This window comes from Octopus sinensis, linkage group LG6 (assembly GCF_006345805.1).
Source record: "Octopus sinensis linkage group LG6, ASM634580v1, whole genome shotgun sequence".
Lineage (NCBI taxonomy): Eukaryota > Metazoa > Mollusca > Cephalopoda > Octopoda > Octopodidae > Octopus > Octopus sinensis.
In genome coordinates this window covers 36,323,306-36,342,759 of record NC_043002.1, presented here as the reverse complement: position 1 = coordinate 36,342,759, position 19,454 = coordinate 36,323,306, and the positions used below count along the sequence as shown (strand labels likewise).

General features: G+C 38.2%; 1 protein-coding gene across 2 annotated transcripts in view; it reads right to left on the bottom strand.

Moving 5' to 3' along the window:
* LOC115212817 (syntaxin-16) overlaps window positions 1-18,218 on the bottom strand; it is a 32,939-nt gene extending 14,721 nt beyond the window's left edge. The window contains exons 1-2 of one of the 2 annotated variants that reach the window (XM_029781550.2): window positions 18,009-18,218; window positions 7,884-7,978 (exon numbers count right to left, since the gene is read on the bottom strand). In XM_029781550.2, coding sequence (XP_029637410.1) covers window positions 7,884-7,978; window positions 18,009-18,089 — 176 coding nt within the window. In that variant the 5' untranslated portion in view covers window positions 18,090-18,218. The remainder of the gene's footprint in view (window positions 1-7,883; window positions 7,979-18,008) is intronic. The other variant, XM_036503835.1, reaches the window with a different exon arrangement.
* Between the last annotated feature and the right edge of the window lie 1,236 nt (window positions 18,219-19,454).

Below are 19,454 nucleotides of genomic sequence, written 5' to 3'. Positions count from 1 at the left end.
TCAACTAATTCTTGCCCCTTGAAATTGCTGGGCTTTTGTCAAAATTTGAAATAATTTCTATTATTATCATATGGTGGATGAATAATCATTGGAGCATGGAACAAAATGCTTCAGAATATTTATTCTGAGTCATTTTATATTCTGAGTTGAAATCCTGTCAAGATCAGCTTCAACTTTAAATCATTCTGGGGCTGATAAAATAAAGTACCAGGGTCAATACAACTTGCTAGAAAATTTGAAGCCTTCTACTTATAATCATCATCATCATTATAAGTTTTAGTGGTATTGTTTCCAACTTGATGTTCTGAAGTCAACCTTGCTTTTATCCTTTGAGGCTGATAAAATAAAGTACCAGTTGAGTACTGGGGTTTATGCAAATGACTAACCCCCTCATCTAAAATTTCAGGTTTCATGCCAATAGTAGACAGAATTATTATCACTTTTAGATGTATGTCTTGTATTTCTGTCACCCCATAGGCCAGAAAACAATTGTTGATAATCTGCCCCTTTCATGGATTTGCTTTTTTAATTTTCGTATTGCATCTTGTTGTAATCTGACCAAGACTATGGTGGACCAATAGATTCTATTGTATCTTAACATGTTGTGGCTATATCCCAGAGGTAAAAAAAAAATTATCAGAAAGTTTCAAAGCATATAACATAATGGCAATTTTGATAACCAAATAGGAGGAAATAGAAGCTACAAGGACAGGTTGCTACTGAAAGCCTCTTCCTAACTCGTTGTTTCATTGAGGAGGGCTTCTCCCTTTCTCAATCTCAATCAGCAATGCAACTACTACCATTAACACTGTCTTAGATGCTGATAAAGAAAACAGGGATGATAAAATCAACAATTTGTCAAGCAGCAATGAAAAAAAATGACCTGTGAAAGAAAGAGTAACAACACCAACAAGCCAAGTGATGAGAGCAGCAGTAACAACAATTCTACCACCTCCATTTCAAAGAGAAGTCAATCAAATACCTCAGCACAAAGCAACACCCTACTACCACTTCCATTGTGGCAAAGAGCAACATCATAAAAATAGATTAAAAAAAACACAGCAAAAGTCACAGAGTGAATAAAAGATCAATGAAGGAAGAGTAGAGAACTGATACAGAGGGACAATAGAAAAGCTATATTAGCTCCACTTCTGGAGGTGATGGAAAATGTGAAAAAATTCATGATGACATACCACTGCATAGGCAGGTAAGGTTAGTAAATAATAAGGATGACATTTGCACAGATGTGGAACTGACTGAAAGTAGTGTGGAACTTAGAAAAAAAATGAAATAGGACATCAGATGTCTTCTCTAAAAGGAGGATGAAGACATTCCATTGCCTTGATTAAGATTAAAGAGAATTGCTCAGAGATAGGAGTGGAGAGCCTAATCCAAATGAGTCATGAAAAGTCAAAACATCCCAAACCTGCTCAAGTTACCATATAGCACTCACCTGACAATAGAAGTAGAAGGGATAAGTGCTAGATGTCATATCTAAATATTTAAGAGTCTTCTGTCTATATCAGAGGGCAAAATAGGGAAGGCCTGCACAGCACAACTCTACATCAAAACAGCAACAAAAACACCACCACCCCACTAAAAGCAACTACAACCAAAATAAGCCAATTGTAGTACCCACAAACATATAAAAACTTAACTTCTCCAAATCTGAGACTTTCTGATATAATGAGGTTGAAATGAAAGATCCATCAAGAGATCTTTGGATGATGTGAAAAAAAACTGAAGCAAATAAATAACAAGCCGCCAGAAGCCAGAAGATTTGATGGGGATGCAAAAAGCCCAGTAACCTGTCACAAAGCTACATCACTACCACTGATAACAACAACAGTAGCAGCCAAACTGGCAATAACACTAACAATAAAAAATTAAAATAGGAAAACACGCAAACAAAACAACCACAGTAAAAACATCAAAAAACAACATTACCAAATACAAAATAAATAAATAAATGACATTACTGAAAATAGAAACAATAGTGAGTTGATGAGGATCATAGAAGAAAAGACACAAAAAAAATACAAAGGAAGTGACTTTGAGAAGCTCATCTTCCAAGACACTGCCGAAAAGACAGATTAGGAAAGAACTTTACATTAATATGCCAGACTTGTCCAAGAGCTTTCAGTAGATGTCTGCCATCTAGCAGCAGAACAGTAAGTGGCAGTGTTGCTGAGGAAACATGCAACTGAGGGGAACATTATTAATATTTTTGACTCACAACTTCTGTTGAATGCAGAGTTTAAGATTTTGACCAAGGTGTTAAGAAAGAAGTTGGCGCTGGTCATTAGTTGTATGGTCAGAAAGTGCAAACCTGTGTGATTGTGTGATCTGCCCATGACAACCATAACCATGCAATACATCATAAAGGGAATGGATAACTAACTTGGCTGTGGTAGGCTTAGAGCAGTTTGGATTCATCAGAAGCTTTTGGTAGGGGACAAGTGTCACTACATGGCAACTGCCCTAAGTTTCATTTTCAGTGACATTCTGTTTGGTCAAATTATATGGTCACCAATCAGAACTGCTTCAAACCATATGCCTGGTCCATCAAAAATATCTTCCCACATCTCTTTTGTATGCACAAACTCAGGAGTTACTGTTGCAGAAATTGTAGGAGTTGAAGAGCATTTAATTTAGACTGGAATACAGAAGAGCAGTGTCAGGATATGTAGACAATGCCACAGTGTGACATCTTGGAGGTTGATATAGTGACAGGAGCAAAAATTTATTGAAATGTCAGTGGGCTTGCAGCTTGGCATCAGGAGAGGCAAGCTCATGCTGTTGCCAGTGTCACAGAGTGTTGGCCCAATGAACTGGTGAAGTTGCTAGAAGTTTGGTATAGTTCTGACATCTAGTGGGACAGGAAATGGGACTAGGTTATGAGTAGTGTGACTAGTCTTCCCAGAAATGGGTTAAAAAGAAACTATCCCTGAAAAGTAGGGTAAAGGTCATGAATGTATACATCATCTCTGTCATATATTGCCACCTGATCATCATTCCTTGACTCAGTTTTCACATGACCAGAGTGGGGCATCTTTTCTTTTACATCTTGTGGAAGGGATGTCTTTCACTGGCCAAGCAATCCATCTAATGTCAACATCCTCTGAGCAGAAGGTTCAACCTGTCATGGCTGATACAGACATGTGCCGATGCTACAGCACTAGCAGGGTGTGCTGGACAATGAACAGATGTGGTCATCTTTTATAAGGCATGTTTTCCTTCAGCTTATCTCTTTGACAGGGCTGAAGTCCTGGATCAAATGAAGACCGAGATCTGAATTTGAAATATCACCAGTTGCTCCAGCTCTCAGCCAATTGGGGAATGTAGCTAGTGGGACTTCTATATTAGCTTGCTGTATGGAACTATTGGAAAGACAATGAGGTTCTTGGGGAAACTGAGCATTGTTGAAACACAAATGGTTGGCCTGTTTCAGAGAACTTTGAACCCCAAAATTATAGATAACTATCAGAAATCCCTCACCTGGCAATGCTACTAGAGGCATTAATGATTTGAGATAAACTCTACAAGCACAGTTGGTCATGTCTGAGATGTGTACTGTGCCACATTTCATAAAAGGATGAAAGGTAAAGCTGACCACAGTGAAATTTGAACATAAAGAGCTAGAAAAAAATGCCACAAAGCATTTTGTCTAATGCGCTAACAATTCTGCCAACTTATTGCCTTAATAATAATTCTTTCTACTAAAGGTATAAGACCTAAAATTTTGTGGAGAGGGGGCTAATCACTTATATCAAACCCAGTGTCAACTGGTACTTATTTTATTGACCGTGAAAGGATGAAAGGCAAAGTCAACCTTGCTGGAATTTGAACTCAGAACGTAAAGCCTGAAGAAATGCTGCTAAGCATTTTGTCAGGCATGCTAATGATTCTTCCGGCTCACCAACCTATTTTTATTGTTATTATTACTATTAATAATAATAATAATCCTTTCTACTAATGGCACAAGGCCTGAAATTTTGCAGGAGGGGATTAGACAATTAGATGAACTCTTTTTCATTGGTACTTAATTTATCGAGCCTGAAAGCATGAAAGGCAAAGTTGACCTCAGTAGAATTTGAACTCTGAACATGAAGATGGACGAAATACCACTATGCTAACAATTCTGACAGTTAGCTGCCCTCCTCCTCCTCCTCCTACTACTACTACTAGTACTAATAATAATAATCTGAGATATGTCTTTCATGTTACATAGCAGTGAAACATGGGCTGTGATTGCTGAGGACATGCATAAGCTTGCAAGGAATGAAGCCAGTGTGATCCAATGGATGTGTAATGTCAGTGTGCATACTCGACAGAGTGTAAATACCTTGAGAGAAAAGTTGGACCTAAGAAGCATTAGATGTGGTGTGCAAGAGAGACGACTGCGCTAGTATGGTCATGTGGCGAGAATGGATGAGGATAGCTGTGTGAAAAAGTGCCACACCCTAGCGGTTGAGGGAACCTGTGGAAGAGGTAGACCCAGGAAGACCTGGGATGAAGTGGTGAAGCACGACCTTCGAAAATTAGGCCTCACCAAGGAAATGACTAGTGACCAAGACTTTTGGAAATATGCTGTGCTTGAGAAGACCCGGCAAGCCAAATGGGACCATAACCTATGGCCTATGCCAGGAGTGTAACCGGCCCGCTTATGCGTACCTTTTCCTTCTTTGGTCACTAAACTTTGCTTGCGAAGACCTGTTGAGGCAAGTGAAATCGAAATCAATATCAAAATAAATTTGATGACTGGCATCCGTGCTAGTGGGGTGCAAAGAGCACCATACGAGTGTGATCGTTGACAGAGCAGCTAACTGGCTTCCGTGCCAGTGACACATAAAAGGGCACCATTCGAGTATGATCATTACCAGCGTCGCTTTACTGGCACTTGTGCTTGTGCTAGTAGGGTGCCAAGAGCACCATCCGAGCGTGATCATTGCCAGAGCAGCCAACTGGCTTCCGTACCTGTGGCACGTAAAAGGGCACCATTCAAGCGTGATCGTTATCAACATCGCTTCACTGGCACCTGTGCTGGTGGTACGTGTAAAAAGATTCGAGCGAGGTCATTGCTAGTACCACCTGACTGGCCCCCGTGCTGGTGGCACGTAAAAAGCAGCCACTACACTCTCGGAGTGGTTGGTGTTAGGAAGGGCATCCAGCTGTAGAAGCTCTGTCAGATCAAGATTGGAGCCTGGTGCAGCCATCTGGTTCACCAGCCCTCAGTCAAAATCGTCCAACCCAAGCTAGCATGGAAAGCGGTCGTTAAACGATGATGATGATATAATGATATCTGTGCTAAAACACTGATTTGAAAAATATATGACTTCTTATATAGCCAAACCACCACACATTTGTGGAGACAGAGCAGTCAATTTAATCAGCTCATGCCCCCAGTACTTGGTTGGTGCTTATTTAGTCAATCTGAGTAGAAGGAAATACAAAGTCAAATCTGGTGCGACTTTAACTCAGAATGTAAATCAACATCATCATAGCATATAAATGTTGTAAGGCAATTCTGTCATCACTCTACCAATTCTATCATCTACAGTGGAAAATAATAAGTTATAACATAGCATGAGAAATGATAATCATAATATAGGTGTAAGACCACACATTCTGCAAGAGAGAACAGTTGATTAAATTGACTCCATATATAAGTGGCACTTATTTTATTGACCTTGGAAAGATGAGAAACAAATATGACCTTGCTAAGATTTGAATATCAAACACAATTAAATACTGTAAGGCATTATGTTGTTAATATTCTACTTTTTCTGATATCCTCTCTGAATAATAACATTCTAAAGTTACACATTTGGGAAACCAACCACAATACTGGTCTGATACATATATACAACCAGTTTAGCTCCAAAACCTACAATTATTTACAGAGACGATTATAGTAGCAATAGAATAGGTAGGGACAGCATGCCAGTGTACCAATGGCTGGAGCATGGCAATCAGTCAAGTGGCTATTCTCTAGCTGCAGTCTAAGATGTTTGTGTCATACCCAGAAAAGAGAGTTGCTATAAATTGTTGCAACTTAATTAAATCTTCTATAAGTACTCAACAAAGGCAAGTGGTGGTGTTAAATTGGCCAAGAGATTAGGCCAGAAAGGAAAGAAACCACAACAAACAGGTTGCTGTAGTAGGAAGCAGGCATCATCACATGAAGCTATCTAGTCATTTTCATTCTAGAGACTTGGTCAAATGTTTTCAACAGACAGAGTGGACTAAAAGTACTCAGGTGGTGATGTTAAACTAAACGACGAATTCAGTCTTTAAAAAGATGATTAAGATGATTAACCAAGTGGTTAGAGTGTCAAGCTTACAAGCATGATGTAGTGAATTTGATTCTCAGACTGGACTCTGTATTGTGTTCTTGAGCAAGACACTTTATTTTGTGTTGTTCCAATTCACCCAGCTGTAGAAATGAGTTGCAACGTCACTGGTACCAAGCTGTATCGGCCTTTGCTTTTCTCTTGGATAACATCAGTGGTGTGGAGAGGGGAGGCTAGTATGCATGGGTGACTGCTAGTCTTCTATAAATAACCTTGTCCAGACTTGTGCCTTGGAGAGGAATTTTCTAGGTGCATCCCTCCTTCATGACTTAAGGCAATGAATTAACAGAATAGCAACAGTACAGTATTGAATACCTTGCAATATTTATTATGCACGGAGTTCAAATCCATCTAAAGCAAACACTGCCTTTCATTTCAGGATTGATAAAGTACCAAACATGTATCTGGGTTGATTAAACCAACTCTACCCCACAAACATTTCTGGCCTTGTATCTATGTTAGATATTAAATGGGGTGGGTGGATTGGCAGAACTGTTAGAATGTTGGGCAATCTTATGGTATTTGTCTTAGCTGATATCTTTTGAGTCCAAATTCCACTGAAGTGAACTTTCCTTTAATCTTTTTGTGTTCGATAAAATAAAGTATGAGTCAAATATTAGATCGACAGTACTGAATAATCCACTCCCTCAAATTTCAGACCTCATGTCTTTTAGGGTCGACTTTGCCTTTCATCCTTTCAGGGCTGATAAAAATAAGTACCAGTTGAATACTGTGGGGGTAACTAACTGATTCCACTCCCTTCAAAATTGCTGGCCTTATGCCAAAATCGGAAATACTTATTATTAGAGCTGATAGAATCATTAGGGCGTTGGAAAATACGCCTTTCAGAATTTGTTCCAGTTCTTTACATTAAGAGTTCAAATTCTGCTGAGGTCAACTTTGCTTCTCATCTTTTGAGGGTCAATAAAATTGAGTATCAGTCAAGTACTCAGGTCAATGGTATCGACTAATCTCCTCTCCTTAGAGTTGCTGGTCTTATGCCTAAATCAGAAACTATTACTATTATCATTATTTAGGGGAAAGATTGGCAGAATCTTTTGTATTGGATATTTGCTCCCGCTCTACATTTTCTGCCATTCATTACTTTTGTAATAATGTTAGCTAACATAGGCAAAAGTTCTCAAAACTGTGAAATTATACTGAACTCAATTCTTGACTAGATTATTTTATTGACCCTAGAAGGACAAAAGGCAATACTGATGTCAATAGGATTTAAACTCAGAAAGTAAAGGGCTTAAACTATTATATCACAAGGTCCAGCACTCTATCAATTCTCTATATAAAAATGGTTTATAACATAGACACAATGTGGCAAATTTGTGAGGAAGAGTATACAGTGACCCAATACTTGACTACTACTAAATTTTATTGGCCCTGGAAGGATGAAAAACAAATATTTACACTGGCAGATTTTGAGCAGTAATAGCAATATTACAGATTTCTTTATCTTTGATTGACCTAATAATAGCCGCACCCACACACACACACAAAAAAAAAAGAAGTGTTTACCATACTGGAGGCAGTCGTGCTGCCTTAGTGCTGTTGAGACCCAACTCCAAATCCATTTGGGAATTGGCCACAAGGGCCATCCGGTCATCAGCAACCTGTAAAAAGACATTTTCAAATATTAAAAATAATTAACAGAAACAAAAGATAAGAGAGGAACGGGATAGAGAGGAGATTGGGAAATAAAAGGAGAGAAAATGGATGAGAATAGAGAAATGGAATGAAAAAAATGTAGAGAAGAGGAGGGAGGAAAGAAAAGAGAGAAGACAGGATATTTTTCCTTCAAGGCAAGGAAATATTTTTCTAACATGCTCTCATCTACATGCATGTAAAAAAAAAAAAAATTCTCGAAATTTTTATTAGTACTAGGCCTCACAATCTCTGATGTTCTCACATGGCAATACAACATATTCCAAAGTTGCTTGAAAGAGAGTGTATGCAGCTTGAAACAAAGAAAGGACAAATTGAAGTATTTGATAAAATTAATGTCACCATAAAATTTTAAAGCATGTATAACACCATATGAACAAAGAAGGATTAAATAAAATCTATTTTGTCTACTCATTAATGAAAGAGAGGTAGCAATAAAATTTATTAGTATTTGGAGAAGGGGACTAGGAATTGCCAGACAGATGACAATTGACCAAGACTATCAGCAAAACTAAGGTTCTTCATTAGGGCCACAAAATATTTCATCCTTGATCAGTTGCTATTTTCTATAAAGCTCACATAAGATACCCACTGGAGTCTTTTTCACATTTAACAAGCAGTGAGCTGTCACAAACACAAACATCCAATACTGCAACCCCAAATAAGGTCATCAACTAACTGACAATGAATCTCTCATCAACAATACTCTTCAAGAGGCACAGCTTCCTCTCTGCCTGTTATTCTATTACTGCAGCCTCTGTTTTCTGAACTAGCCATCTGCTAAACCATCCCCAACAAAAATCATCTTACTCTCCTACTCCTCCAGTCAACTTTACTCAGATCCAGCACAAAAAACTTTAGCCAGTCCTTCCTCTCCAGGACTACGATACACTGGAATTTGCAATTGATCAAACAGGACACGAACAATATAAATTTCATTATATTTAGAAGACCTTCGAAAATTGAAGACACTGTCCTCTCTTTTTTTGACTAATGACTTGTTCTGTCTTCATTGCCATCATACACACAAGCATTCTTCAATGTTCCAATTGTTACTAACACAGATCATCACCATTTGCCTTGACTTCTGGATTTTACTCTAAATACAGAGTATGGAGTTAAATAGACTTCCCCAAATCCATGGATTTGATATGAAGTTTGATATGAAGCAAGGACAATGCTTCATTGAGACATGTTCCAACAGCAACAGAATATGAAAGTTGTTTCAAGATTCTCTATTGCCAACTTAATCTCCCTACATGTGACACAGAGTCACACATAGTAGAACTGACAGATTCATCAGTCACATACTCTCATATTACAAATATGACAACAGCAAACAAAGCAGACTCTCATCCGTTGCCTCATGAGGATCTTCCGCTCCCTTGGAATCTTGTTTCTATTTGTTGTGGCCTTGTGCATGCAATCAAGCCCTATGCATAGCACTCATGGAAACTCACCTCAGCCCTGATATAGAGGATGCAGAAGTATACGTAGCAAAATATGACATACTGTGAACAGACAGAAGGGAAAGGAGCCATGGTGGAGTTGCTGTATACATCCGTGATAACCTCACACCCCAGGTTTTACTGTCATACTCAAATTCAGTATGTAAAACTCTAATTGTATACATAAGACAACACAATATAGTTATATGCAATACATATTGCCCACCGGATGCTCCAAACCACATAGGCAAGTTTGAAGACTGCCTCACAAGAATTAAAGAAATCCTCATGCAACTGGAGCACCATGCAAGTATATTTCTTATGGGTGATTTCAACTTCCCCAACGTCAAATGGCCTGAAGGACTCATGCTCTCAGGAATGACTCATTGCAAACAAACATAGTTGTGATCTGACAGAGTTCCCTGGCTTTTCAACAATCTAATTGTTGAGTTTGGTCTCCTTCAGAGCTTTTCTAAATCTACAGGCTAGTTCTCCATGGGCTGTGGCCTCTACAAACATCACTCCTTGATATTTTTCGGTTTTATACCACGTGTTCACCCTGTTTGCTTCATCACAAGTTCTTTGTATCCTATTCCATTCTTTGTTTCTATATCTAGGGCAGGTACCACTGGTATCATTACGTACAATGTTATCTAATTTCTTTCTAGTCCCCCTGTATACTTGAACCCTATCTTTTTGATCATATCCAGAGAACTGCATGTGGTGCATGAAGTTCCGTATATAATTTTTCGTTTCATAGGGTTCGCATAGTGGGGACACATTGTTCATTATCCTAAGTCTGCTATCAGTATGTTAATTTTCATGTTGTGTGACAAAGCTGAGTTCTTGTGAACAACATATTTTGAAGTTATGGGTTTCATGTAATAGGAGTGGAGGAGCTGCACTCTATTGTTCAGTCTCTAACCAAAGTTCAGTATCAAGTACAGGGAGTCTATTGTTGAGATGCTTAGTGGGGTAATCTATAGTTACCTTGATACTTTGGATTAAGTTAGCTATTTGCTAGATGCTCTCCATTACATTCTTCTCAGTTTCTACACTACCATCACTAGAGCTGGCCCTAACTATGATATTAATGTCATCTAGATATCAACTGTAGAGTAGGAGAGTTGTGGACTGTTCTGCTAACATTTGTTTAAGTTTTCTGTCCCACCAGGTCATGAAGAGGCTGGCCACATCTCCAGCTACACCAACACCAATGGCTACACCTTGAACCAGCATGTATAGTTTTTTGTTAAAATTTACTACGTGGTTGTTCAAGGTGGTTTTTACACTGGCTGCTGTTGCTTGTGCAATCATTTCTTTCACCTGATTGTTGTTCTCAGGATTTTGGGTGGGTGCAGTCCAGCTACTCCAGCGCTCTGTGGTGCTTTTCTTCACTGCTGAAGTGATGGTGAGTGGTCTTCCCCTCTGTGACCTGGTGGGGCAGAATCTATTCAGGTCATGGTCATCTAAATAGTTACTGTCATAGCTTAGTCTGAGGAAGAGGCCCAGCTCCCTTGTGTTGACCTTACGCAACTCCACTTCACTCTCACAGATTACCTGATATATATATATACATACATATCATCATCATTTAATGCCCGTTTTCCATGCTAACATGGGTTGGGCAGTTTGACTGGGGTCTGATATATATATATATCAAATATACATATATGTATGTACATATATATATATATGTGTGTGTGTGTGTGTGTGTGTGTGTGTATATGTGCATATATATATATGTCTATCTCTCTCTCTCTCTCTCTATATATATATATATATATATATATATATTATATATAGTAATGTAATATTTACTATTAAATGTAATAGTAATATTTACTATTTTGCACATTACTTAATCATTGTAATATGTTTTATCTTATATTTAATCTTTCTATAATATCTAATCTTTCTAAATAATATAATTTAATTTTTCATTATTGAATTGATAAAAAGTTTTTTTTTTCTAATTTTATCATCATCATTTAACGTCCAATTTCCATGCTAACATGGGTTGGACAATTTTTGACTGAGGGCTGGCGAACCAGATGGCTGCACCAGGCCCCAATTTTGATCTGGCAAAGTTTCTACAGCTGGATGCCCTTTTTAATGCCAACCACTCTGAGAGTGTAGTGGGTGGTTTTTACGGAGGCCAGTCAGGCTGTACTGGCAATGACCTCACTCGAATCTCGATATATATATATATATATATGTTGGATCGTTAGCCCCTACACGCATTTTTTTCTCTCCTTGTTTCTTTTCTGTGTATCTTTCTGTCAAAGAGCGTAGGCTTGAAATGTAAAAGACTTGTTCTATTCCTGAGCGCCATACTAATACATTGTTTGTTTGTACTTCACCTGCCTTCGTCTTTTGTTTATTTTCGTAAACCTTCCCGTTATATATATATATGCATAGAAGTCAGGCAGTAGTAGCTATGAAAACACAAATAGTGAGCGATGTTCCACAAGGCACTCTCTTGGGACCACTGCTTTTTATAGTGGCCCTCTCAGACATACCCTCAAGAACTCAGATAGCCACTCTTGCAAGCTATGCAGACAATACGAAAGTCTCACAGAAAATACATAACCCCAGCGATGTTGCACATTTGCAGCAGGAGTTGGACTCAATTTACTGATGGGCTGAGGATAATAATATGCAGTTTAATGCTGAAAAATTCCAAGCCTTGTGCTACCAGCGTCCAAAACTGAATATGAAACTTACAGGGTACACTGGTCCACAGGGAATTTCAATCCCAGAACCTAAATCAGTGAGGGACCTGGGTATTGACATGAGTGATGATACCTCTTTCCAAGTGCACATTACCAGGATGGCGACAAAGTGCAGACGACTGCCTGGATGGATCCTGAGAACATTCAGAACCAGAGATAAGGAAACCATGATGGTCCTCTGGAGGACATTCGTCCTTAGCTGCCTGGATTACTGCTCACAGCTATGGTCACCCAACAGTGTGAAATTAACAGCGGACCTTGAAGCAATCCAGAGAAGATTCACAAAGAAGATCGTCCCTTTGCAACTGCTCAGCTACTGGGAAAGGGTGAAACAGCTAAGACTCTACTCCATGGAAAGAAGGTGGGAGAGGTATGCAGTAATATACATCCAGAAGATCCTGGAAGGAATTGTGCCAAATTTAGGCACTGAAAGCTACACCAATGCCAGAATGGGACGACAGTGCATAGTGCCAAAGATCCCAGCAACGCCATTGCACTTCAGGACCAGTTACTACAACAGCCTGGATTTCAAGGGCCCACAGCTTTTTAATATTCTCCCAAAGTGCCTGAGGAACCTGCACAAAGTAGATGTAGGCATTTTTAAATCAAAGCTGGACCTCTTCCTGTCAAGAGTCCCAGATGAACCTACATCATGGCAAGAGGTGCAAATGAGGGTAGCTATATCAAACTCCATTCTTCACCAAGTGCCACATTTTGGAGGAGGCTCTCAGTAATAACATTGTAGCAAAACGGCAGTGCATTAGCATGGCCACAGCTCTGAGCTGCAACTACAGGAAAGAAAAAATATATATATATATATATATATATATATATATATATATATATATATATATATTCTTTTATTTGTTTCAGTCATTTGACTGTGGCTATGCTAGAGCACCGACTTTAGTTGAATGAATCAACCCCAGAACTTCTGGTGGGGTGACAGACCCAGACACACAAACACATACACACACATATATCATCATCATCATCATTTAGCGTCCATTCTCCATGCTAGCATGGGTTGGACAGTTCAACTGGGGTCTATGAAGCTGGAAGGCTTCATCAGGCCCAGTCAGATCTGGCAGTGTTTCTACGGCTGGATGCCCTTCCTAACGCCAACCACTCCGTGAGTGTTTTTTACGTGCCACCCGCACAGGTGCCAGACAGAGCTGGCAAACGGCCACGAACGGATGGTGCTTTTACGTGTCACCAGCACGGGGGCCAGGCGAGGCTGGCAACGGACACGAACGGATGGTGCTTTTACATGCCACTGACACGGGGCCAGACAGGGCTGGAAAACGGCCACGAACGGTTGGTACTTTTACATGTCACCGGCACGGGGGCCAGACAGAGCTGGCAAACGGCCACGAACGGATGGTGCTTTTACGTGTCACCGGCACGGGGGCCAGGCGAGGCTGGCAACGAACACGAACAGATGGTGCTTTTACGTGTCACCTGCATGGGGGCCAGGCGAGGCTGGCAACGGACACGAACGGATGGTGCTTTTACGTGCCACCGACACGGAGGCTAGACGGGGCGGCGCCGGCAACGACCACGATCGGAGCTGCAATTCCCACTGATGTTGATCGACCTCAATTTGGTTCTGCTTTCTGATATATGAATTGATTTGGTTTGATTTTGATTTTGACTGTTCTCACTGGTCTTGCCGGGTTTTCTCACGCACAGCATACTTCCAAAGGTCTCGGTGTACATATATATTTATATGACAGGCTTCTTTCAGTTTCCGTCTATCAAATCCAGATACAAGGCTGTGGTTGGTCTGAAGCTACAGTAGGAAACACTAGTCGAAGGTACCATGCAGTGGGACTGAACCCGGAAGCACATGGTTGGTAACTAAGCTAAGCAAGACTTCTGCCCCACCCCAAAAAACCACCCTACAGTGAATACAGATCTGCAAAAAAATTGGCAAAAATCAACATTTCTAAATTACCACCCCTCACCCCCATTTCCTTCGTTTTTCACTTTTTCAGAATTTCTTTTTTTTCAAAATATGAGAAACAATACGGAGATTATGATTCGGACAAAAATTTCCCAAAATTTTTGTAAAATTTTTTTTTCTAAATTTGCAGAAAAATATGGACATTATGATTCGGACAAAAATTTCAAAACATTTCTGTACTAACGGTTATGGGTTTAGGACCAGGGTTTTAGGGTTAGGGTTTTAAGGTTAGTGTTGAGGAAAAAAGTCAAAATTGAAGTTGGGGCGGGGGGAACTTCACAATGCCGATTTTTGGCAATTTTCCGGGACCTTTGTATCAGAAAACGGGGATTTTTGGTAAAAAAAATTTTTTTTAAATAAACAAATTTGGGAGAAAATGGGGGTGGGGAGGGCGGAAGTCTTTCCGTAACCTACTTACCATACAGCCACTCCTGTACCTATACATAATATATATTATATATAATTTATATATGTATATATATTTGTATATATAATATATATAACCGAGAAGTGGCTGTGTGATAAGTAGCTTGTTTACCAACCACATTGGTCCCAGGTTCAGTCCCACTGTGTTGCGCCTTGGGCGAGTGTCTTCTACTATGGCCTCGGGCCGACCCAAAGCCTTGTGAGTGGATTTGGTAGACGGAAACTGATAGAAGCCAGCCGGTGAAGACATTATTTCGGCATAGCTAAGGCAATCTCGCAAATGTAAAACTGCTGTCAGAGAAAAGTTCTGTTGTAGTGTTAATTTAAATTTGGCTATGGTGGATCGAATCCGCTTCATGCCTGCAAGATCCTACATATCTATGCCTGTATATGCTCGTGCGTGTGTGTGTGTTTGTCCTTCACCATTGTTTGACAACCGATGTTGGCGTGTTTACCTCCCCGTAACTTAGCGGTTCAGCAAAAATCCCGACAGAATAAGTACTAGGGTTACAAAGAATAAGTCCTGGGGTCGATTTGTTCAACTAAAAGCGGTGCATGGCCGCAGTCAATGACAAACAAATGAAGGAATATATATATATATATATATATATATATATATATATATATATATAAGCTTGAGGGTAACATAACCTTTGAAAATATCAAATATTGATTAAATAACGTGAAGCAGCGGTTTAACATGGCAAGCGCAACAAAAATGCAGCTCTTTAATTCCTGGAATTATTGTTGACTAATGTAATTTAGATCATAAAATAAGAAAGATATAAGAAATATTTCTTTTCAAATCAAGAAAAAAAAAAGAACATACACAAATATTATTGCGCATATGTGAGTAACAGAAATATTTATCAGATTCGTTATAATATATAGCAAATGTTTATAACACAGAGTGCCTCTACGTGGTCGCTTAAGCTTTTGAAAAGAACAGTCAAACTCTCCAAATGAAACACTACCTAGAAAAAAATACAATAAAATATAAAATGAATAAATAATAGGTAACATTAAATAATGTAGTCCTACATATCCTTCAAAAAACATGATGGTCACGGCAAAAATGTCTTTCCTCATATCGTAGTTATTCGATCAGTGTTGATTGTGAGCTAAACAACTGTTTGATAGAGGGTTAAAAAAAACAAAACAATTTTTTTTATGTCTTACGACTTAGCATATGACTTAGATTATTTACTATCGTATGTGATCTAGGTTAAACAGATCTAGTCACACTTATGAATATAATTTGCTTAAGGGCTAATTGCAACAAGCTGTTTTAAAGAGCTCTGCGATTTTAAATATGTAGTGGTGTTTTTTTTAATTATCACACATCCGTATTTGTGCGTGTATATATATATATATATGTTCATTTTGAATTGATAAAAGGTGTTTTTTCTAATTATATATATATATATATATATATATATTATATATATATATATATATATATATATATGCATACACATACACACGTAGGAGATTAGTTACCACTGAAGATTCGTCTATGACAAAATTCATAGAGAGTAACGATAACGTTGAAAACAAGGAAATAAATGGTATTTAGGCAAGAATGATATCCAGGAAATATCATCTCTACGCAGTTCCTAAAATCCAGGTAAATTTCCATTACAAAATCTAAAAACAAACAAAAAAAAATCACACCTAGTTTTGTTCTTATTATTTCATCTTTCTTCCTTAACACATTTTCTCAAGTCAATAAATAATACATAGAATTAATCGAAGAGGGGAACACTACGTAGATAGATATCTAGGAAGGATAAACCAAAGAAAAGCAATCTGCTTCCTTTATAATTAGACAATTATGCCTATATATATATATATATATATATATATATATATATATATATATATATGGGTAATTTTTAATAAATTATTTTACTAATCTTTATTTGAAGAAATAGCAAAGCTGTTTGATTAGAACAAGTGTTGCAGCTTAGAATATCAGAACGTCACACATGCCAAGGAAAATTCAAGCGTTCGACGAGGAGAATAGAAACATGTTTGATTTAAATACAATGTATTTATATGTTTGGTAATCATGGAAGTAAACTTGACGGTCTGTTTTAATATTTACCAATGGATCAAATAAATTTAAGGAGAAACAAGTTCGCTGGATTAGACATTGCTTTTTATACTTTCAGTATCAATAACATTTTGAATCTATAATTCAATCGACTATAATATTTTACCTATAAAACTGGCTTAGAAGTAGGTTACAATAAATCATCATCGTTTTTATGCTATGTTATCGACACACCTTTTCGACTTTCTCATAGTTATTAATTTTGTTTTTCTCAGAAAGTTTATTTAAATTTGTAGCCCTGTCCCTACTTTGGAATATTTTTAAACCCCTAGAAAATCATGTAAACTTCACAATTAATCTGTTGTGATCATTATTATTAGGTGGAAGATTAATCAATAGTCAAAATACATAGCGATATTTGCTCCAGCTCTTTACGTTTTAAGTTCAAATCTCGCTGAGGTCAACTTTGCCTTTCACCTTTCCACGGTCGATCGTATGAAGTACCAGGCAGTTAATCATCTAACTGATCCTTTCAATTATGTGGCCTTATGCTTATGTTAGAATGGATTGGTACAATCGTTAGGGCGTTGGTTTTTAGTTTATTGGCTCCCTAAACTCTGAAATGAAATCCCGACGAGGTGAACTTTACTTCTCGACTTTTGGGGGGTTGATGAATTAAAAAAGTCAAATACTTAGGCAATTTAATCGACTAACTTTCACCCTTCGCAGAATAGTTAAAGGAATCGGACAAAATGCTTTTACAATTATTCCGGCTTTTTACGTTCCAATCCTGCAGAGGTCAACACCCTCATTAAGTACCAGTCTCGTACTGGAGGCCATTTATTGGACTGACCCTCCTCCCAAATTTCTAGCCTTGTGCCTACATTAGAAACAATTATTACTATGATTTGCAATTAAATAATTATTTATTGTTATTACTGACCAAATTTATTCACGCAATTAGAAATATTGCAATGGGTCCAACGTATATGAACATTTAATTAATGTAAAAATATATTTTTAAAAACCATATGGATAAGCTATGAGAGAATTATAAGGAAAATGCTAGTGAGTGTTATGTTGGTGCAAAAACTGAGTTACAAGCCTGTTGTAAAATGACAAGTACGGATTATAAAGTTGCATGTAATATGGAACTGCAATGATCAAGATGCATTCACTGCAGGCAGCAACAGCAACTAATGGTTGCTGAGTGTATGATAGGGGGGTAAGTGGGTAAGGGAAACTATTAAATTAAGTTCAAGCGTGTTGTCATCAATGAGAGAACAAGAGTAGTTGGGAATCATCACTGTATCATAAGCAGCAAGAACTGGAGGTTGAATTACTCACTTGTTCGGAAAATATATGTCGACTTTGAAGTGCATTATTCCGCATTAATATAAAAACTTCAGTTAAACTCCGAGTAGCCATGGTTGGGCGTTGGGGAGGTTTGAGAAATGGAAGAATTTAGTCGGACTCAAGTGTCACCGGTAAACAAACAGACATCCCATATCCACCATGTTTGCTGACGTCATGTATAAGCGTAGGTGGACAGACAAAACTAAGCTACACACATCTGCTATTCTGTGCACAGCAGACGTAGCTAAACGATAATGTTTATATGCCGGGCACGTGGGCGGGCACTCACCAGCTGACATTAATGCAAAAAATGTTCTAATTTATTCAGTGAAAAGACAATCCCAAGTACTGTAGTCGGGATTAACCTTGAGTTATTTAATAATTCTAGAACATCACATCACATTACATAATTGAATATATATATATATATATATATATATATAGTTTCCTGTTCCGTTAAGGTAGGATCATAAAAAAAGGTACTCCATCCAGTGAAAGATAAATATCATTTAATATACACAATATTAAAATAAGAGCGACTAATAGTTTCTTGTCATGGAGACACCGTAATTAGGCAAGCAATCTTTAGGCACAGGGCATACCTAATTACAGTGTCTCCATGGCAAGAAAGCATTATTGGCTGCTATTTTATATTGTGTACATTAAATTTGACATACACATACGCACCACACGCACACACATATGCGCGCACAATACACACACGCATATATATTTCCCTTCAATCTGTTGTTGACACTTCTCGCGAACAATATCTTTCTCGTGATATTTATATATCAGGGGGGAAAGGTCTCCTGTATTTATATTAGGATTGTGAATTGCTTTTAAAAGAACGATTTGAGAAAAGTAGCTGATATTCGAAATATGATACAAACGAACCCAAAGGTTCAGTCTACACTAAACTATTCCAATAACAATAATAAATTTCTTCTTTTAGATATAAAATCACAAATCTATACAAACGGGAGTGACGCGACTGATACAATATCAGCCTATTTCTTGTATTATGTTACTGAATCTTGAAGTATCAGAGAGAAATCAGCAACAGGATGGTTTGAACAGGATACCGATGGGACAAACTAGACTATAGTAAAGTATTTAGTCCAGCGCTCTATCTCGGACGTTTTCACTAACAAATGCGGATCCACAAAGGATTCGAAATAGAACGTAACCATGTACATTACAGAGCTGCCTTAGAAGCATCTTAAGCCCTCGGGCAAATGAATCCCTGGGCCCTGTAGTATATATTTATTGACAGCAAATCACAGCATATATATAGAGCCCCTAGGCAACTGACCTATGAGTCCATGCCTTAAGATGGCACTGTGATAATAGTTCACACAAATACAAAATAGGAATAGTACAGATCAAGCATGGGTAGCCTTTTCGGGATGCAGTCCGCATGAGATATGGAACATC